Source organism: Lichenostomus cassidix, chromosome 4 (assembly GCF_008360975.1).
Source record: "Lichenostomus cassidix isolate B80296 chromosome 4, HeHo_3.0, whole genome shotgun sequence".
NCBI lineage: Eukaryota > Metazoa > Chordata > Aves > Passeriformes > Meliphagidae > Lichenostomus > Lichenostomus cassidix.
In genome coordinates, this window is record NC_139484.1 from 42,345,600 (window position 1) to 42,351,599 (window position 6,000).

The following is a 6,000-nucleotide window of genomic DNA, read 5'->3' on the forward strand; positions in this document are numbered from 1 at the left end:
TTTTTTTGTTTAAATGAAACCTTAAACCACCAAGTGATTCTCTTGAACTTTTGAAAGAATTAACTATGAAAGATCTTTGCATTTTATACTCTAATACCATGTTTTAACATTTGCAAAGAACTACACTGCATGACTTGAACACTAAGATGGGTCATGTCATTTAAGCCCTAGAATTCATTAAGCATTGCAGAAAAAGCAGGAAAGATGGTGAAAGTCAAGCTCTTAGATTTAATGTAGCATTGTTTTACCACGGGTGGTAGTGACTGAATATGTGTTCCACCAATATATTTGCATGTGTGAACCATTCTACTCTGGGGATGAAAAAAGTGCATGTGCTCATCTGAAACAGGACAACACAGTCCCAAACTGATTAAAAACATTGTAGAAATAGAACAAGGATCTGTCAGTGGATGATATTGCTAATTTATGATCCTCACAGACCTTGGCTACGGGCCCAATGAAAAACCCCGAAGAAGTAGATGAGCCACCTCTCAATCTTTTTTTCTTCTTCTCAGCAAGTTTTGAAAACATTTATCCCAAACCACGGGGCTGCCCGCTTATGTTTTTAAGACCTCCTGTCAATACACAAATACTATAGATCTGTTTTGTGTCACATTAATGATAAATTAAATGCGAGGGAGAATTTGCAGAGGGGAAAGCACCTCCCTGACTATGCCAATTTCTTTAGAAATTCCCCTCCTTGTAGTTGAAGCGATAAAAGGGAAGCGTAATGCATGTACATTTTATTAGCGTTTTAGAAACAGCGAGTAAAACTGTCAGATCTTTGTTTTTTTTCTTTCGTGTGTGTCTGGGCAGGTCCAAGCCTCAGGTAACGCCCTTTCTCCTTCTTCCCTCCTGCCTCTCCTTGCACCTGTCCACGTAATGCTCCGGCAGCTCCCGCCCTTCCCCGCTGCGCGCTCCGCTCCGCTCCGCGCAGGGGCCGCGCCCGCGCCCCCGCCCCCGCCGCACGTGTGCGCGCCAGGAGGGACCGGCTGCGCGCGGCGGGGCGCGGGGGGCGCGCCCGGAGCCCCCTCCCCGCCGTCAGCGCAGATCAGAGGAAGGTGCGAGCGGAGGGGGAGCCGGTTTACAATTTCAAACGCGGCCTCCCCGCAGCGGCTTCATTAGCATATGTCAGGGGACCGCCGTATATATATACACACACGCGGGGCTGATGAACAGCACCCCGCCGCCTGGCTCACACCGGCTCGCATCAGCACGGCTCTGCCTGGTTCTGCTCGGCCCTGCCGGCTCCCCATGCTTGGGGCTCCGCCGCGCATCCCCACATGCCCACCGGGAGAGACCGGCAGCCTCTCTCCGCCGCCGCCGCGCCCTAGTCCGCTCGCCCCGCGCCCGCATGGCTCCGCTGGCCGAGGTGGGCGGCTTCCTGGGCGGCCTGGACGGCCTGGGGCAGCCGGTGGGTGCCCACTTCTTGCTGCCGCCCGCCGGGGAGCGCCCGGCGCTGCTTGGGGACCGCCTAGCCCCGGCGGAGCGGGGGGATCGCCGCGCCCCGGCGGCAGTGGCGGCGGCAGCCGCGGACCTGGCGCACTTGCAGGGCATCCTGCGGAGGCGGCAGCTGTACTGCCGCACCGGCTTCCACCTGCAGATCCTGCCCGACGGCAGCGTGCGCGGCACCCGCCAGGACCACAGCCTCTTCGGTAGGCGGTGTGTGTGTGTGCGTGTGTGTGTGTGTGTGCGTGTGTGTGTGCGTGTGAGCGCGTCTGTGTATACCTGGGAGGGAGCAGTCGTGCTTTTGGGAGGGGGGTGTGATGCTGATGATGCTGAGGCAGGTGGATAAGCCCTCAGAACCGAGACGCTTCACCCTCCGGCGTTAGACCATGGGGTCTGCGACGGGGTAGGGTAGTGAGGGAGGGCTGCGCATCCTGGGGGAGTCAGGAGATAGACCCCCAGCACAGGCTGAGCAATGCCTATCAGTGCATGAATACACCGGTAGATTTAGTGGGAATGGTCGAGAGTCAGATTGATCCTTTTTGTATTCACTATTTGTAGTGAATAGCTACAAATGAATAGCTACAGTGACTCAGCTTCTTGAGTCTCTGTAAAACAGTGTAGGTCAGACTTGGGCATGCTGATCCTTAGGCTGCATTAGACTGCTTTGCTTCACAGGACAGAAAGCTGAAGCAGAGGAGTCTAAAATGCCTCTGTGATCAAATGCTTCCCGGTTAGTTTTCTCTGTCAATAAACCCAAACGAGGTGAAGATAAACCCTTCCTGTGATATGAGAGTAAATCCTAAATAGTACTTGTAGAAGCTGGACATCTGAATGAACCTGCTGTTGTCAACTACATGTGAGTTTTTGGTATGTATTGATTTAGCAGTCGTAAAAAGGTGATTAAAGAGCTCCCTATCATCCTCCCTATAGTCAAAACAATCTGCTGGAACGGCTCTTAATTGCTTTTATAACACATGGATGTTTTAAGAAGAAAAAGAGCAGTAGTGAAGCAGACAGTTCTCAGACGGAGAATTTCCTACAGCGTGTAAACATGAAATAAATCTTTGCTTTAAAAGGAAAATCCAGTTAGCTGTAGATCTAACATTTACTGGGCTTTTTAGAACTGTACTACCTTTATTCTACCACTACTCTTGGCAGGTTTGTCTGATGTGGTTTCTTTGTGGGTTGTATCACCTGCTTATTATACTTTCGGAAAGGGATGGCTTTGAAAATGATATCAGAGAGACAAAATACCTTCAACTCTTTTATGGGTCTCTGCGCTTTGGGAACTGGAAAACTAGGATGATTTATGTGTGATATGGTTTTAATGCTTACTCTTTGCAAAGGATTTATTTTCTCTGCTGTTCATTAATACAACTAAGAAACTTGCAAAAGCTCAACTAGAATTGAAAACATTTTCAGTTATTGTATAGCCCAGACAGTCCATCTGAATGAGAGTGAAAATTGTTCTTAAAATCATAAATAGTAAGCAGGCAAAAAGTCATAATCAGCTACACTATTTAAAACTACTTACTTTAGATTCAGGGTTTTTTTTTATGTTTTGTGGTTTTGCTGCTGAACAGCAGTATCTTAGAAATGATTCTGGCACTTCTTTTTGAGGCTTTGTTTACATTGTTAACAACTTTCAAAAAGCCAGTTCACACGTCCCCTTCCTTTCATGTTTTGTACGTACTGTAATCTGTGCATATCAATTGGTTAAGTATCTTGGCTTACCTTTGCCAAATTCAGTCTTCAAATAGTACCTCATCTCTCAAATACTTTATTAATATATATTACATTTTTGGGCAAATGTAATATAAATAATGTTATAATCCAAACAGTAGCAAAAAAAGCAGCATATTTCATGTACTTTAAAAGCCTGCACTAAAGACAGCAAGTTGTTTCAAGAGGTGTGGGCTCATATGCTAGATAAGATGTCTGGCAAATACTTTTCTTTTTCTGTGGGTAGATTCTGTTATATAAAATTCCCATCTGTACTTTGATTTCCATTCAAATGACCTAATAATGGATGTGTTTTTTTAAGATAACTCTGTAGAAGTAGTGAAGTATATTTTCAGGTAATTCAAACCTATCTTCCAGTATTTGAGTTGGCAGTTTAGCAAATAGTGTACAATCATTAAAGACTCCAACAGCATAGTAGTGGTGGCTTTAGCCTCAGTGTTGAATAAAATCCTTTCATATTCAAAATTTAAAAAAAGTTTTTCTAGTGATATATTCTGAGATGAGGCTTCTTAGACTGCTTTCCTGTGAATGTTGTATACATTTCCACATAGTATTTGAGATTTCAGAGAAAAAAAAGGCCATGTTTACTATAGTATGTACATTCTCTACTTGTTTTCAACTGAGTTTTTGGATGCTATGTATTGTGTGGTTACAAAATTAATTAAAGCTTTTTTTTTTCCAGGTATCCTTGAATTCATCAGTGTGGCAGTGGGACTGGTCAGTATTAGAGGCGTGGACAGTGGCCTTTACCTTGGAATGAATGAGAAGGGAGAACTCTATGGCTCTGTAAGTACCACTTTCATATCAGCTCATACATCTTGAGGTTCTGATGACACTATGCAAACCCATCAAGAAGCTCATCTCAGCTTTCAAAACACTAACACTTTTTCCTGTTGAAATGTGTTATGTATTTTTGAAGTACACAGTATAGTCTTGGATACTTCAACACAATGGAATTGATTTTTACTATGCTGTCAGGGCAATACCAGTCCTACTCTTCATTCCAGTTTTAAAATATCTTGAGATAAAATATTCTGTTTCTCCACTTCCTTTGGTTGTGGTCATTCCAGTTTAAAATGTGAGAAATTATGCACACCACAAAGAAAGATGGAAATTCCTGCCTTCTCTTTTATGTTGCATCTGAGCCCCTCCACCAGATCTCATTACTAGAACAGTAGATATTCCAAGTCAGAGCTCTACATATTGCAATTCCTGTAAGTCAGATGGATTTTAATTAAATAATAAATAAGTAATATTTTTGTACAGTGATTGTTATCTAATTCATCTTTAAATCTAGAATTGTGTGTGTACAGATCCAGGTTTCCAAATTCATTGTCAGGTCTACATATTCTTCTTGGGTTTGGTTTGTTGACAGTTAAATGAACAGTAAGGCTACACAAAGCGTAAAACATTGTGTTTAGTTTTTATCATATTCTTTTCATGTGTTCAAATACTTAGTGACAGCTTAACTTATCTTTTCTCTTTTTTTCTGTAGGAGAAACTAACTTCTGAGTGCATCTTCAGGGAACAATTTGAGGAAAACTGGTACAACACTTACTCGTCCAATGTGTACAAACATGGAGATTCAGGGCGGAGGTACTTTGTAGCACTTAACAAAGATGGTACTCCCAGAGATGGGGCAAGGTCCAAAAGACACCAGAAATTCACACATTTCTTGCCTCGGCCTGTGGATCCTGAAAGAGTTCCTGAACTGTACAAAGATGTCTTAGGCTACAGCTGAGGAAAGAGGCAGCTTTGGCAAAAAAGCAAACGGGAGCTGTTGCCCCTGCTTTCACAGCAAAGCCAGCATGAGGAACCTGCAGAGGTCTGGTATGCTGGATGTGGAGAACCTACTTGGTGAAAGGCAAGCCTCTGTTTTCTAACCACTGGATTTAGGAGACAAAGCCTTAAAGCTGAGCATGTACCAGCCTCCTCAAGACTTGCTGAATGGTTTGGTAACCAGTAACCAGAGGGAAGTGTGACTTTTAAAAACATAACGAACTCTTGGCAATTTTGTCTGGATTACCTATGGCCTGTAGATTAGCAAGGAACCATCGACATCATATGAATGAGACAATGGCTGGAAGAAATAGAAAGAAATGGACTGTAATATAGTAATAAATCCCAAGAACTGTATGTGAAGTTTTACTGGCTTCACTTTAGTGATGGACATTAGATGTCAATGCATCGTAGTCAAAGCTGGAACTTTTGAGGATGGACCTATTTATACATCTCCAGATAGCATATATTTATTTTATATATTTATTTATTAAAGAGTTTATTTTTTACTGGGATATGAAGAGAATAAAAGTTCCTAACCCCAATGAGAAATCATTTACAGTGCCAATATTTACTCTGAGTAGTGTCATGGTACAGAAATGGCATTACCTTGCAACGCATCCAAAATGTGTTCATGTTTCATTGTTTATCAGTTACAGATAAGTTTATATTTTGTGTGCATACCATTGCCTTGTAACTCTCCTTATTTGGAAAAGAATGTTTAATTTTTTTTTTTTTTTTTACCAATGAGAGTGCCTTACAGGTCTGTATTGAATTCAAATGCACATTTAAAAAGGGAATTAAAAGTTACTTCAATTTATTTGGTTTACTGTTATTTTTAAACGGAGAGGCTCTTAGCACACTATGTACAACATTTCAAACCTGCAACAATTGTGAAGGGTGTATTGCAGTTACCTTCAAAGAAAAATTAATATTAGCTATTGAAATATTGATTGAAATCACAACCTGCTTGATGTTTTTTGGCCAAAGGATTCCTACTATCTTTACTAACACACAAATATCTCTGTA

The 6,000-nt window shown here is 42.5% G+C and overlaps 1 protein-coding gene across 1 annotated transcript; it reads left to right on the forward strand.

The window, feature by feature from the left end:
* Nucleotides 1-1,041: 1,041 nt before the first annotated feature.
* Nucleotides 1,042-5,791, forward strand: FGF20 (fibroblast growth factor 20). The gene is made up of 3 exons (XM_085058878.1): nucleotides 1,042-1,655; nucleotides 3,875-3,978; nucleotides 4,688-5,791. Exons 1-3 carry the CDS (start codon nucleotides 1,172-1,174, stop codon nucleotides 4,931-4,933), a joined length of 834 nt encoding a protein of 277 aa, XP_084915004.1. The 5' UTR covers nucleotides 1,042-1,171; the 3' UTR covers nucleotides 4,934-5,791.
* The last annotated feature ends 209 nt before the right edge of the window (nucleotides 5,792-6,000 follow it).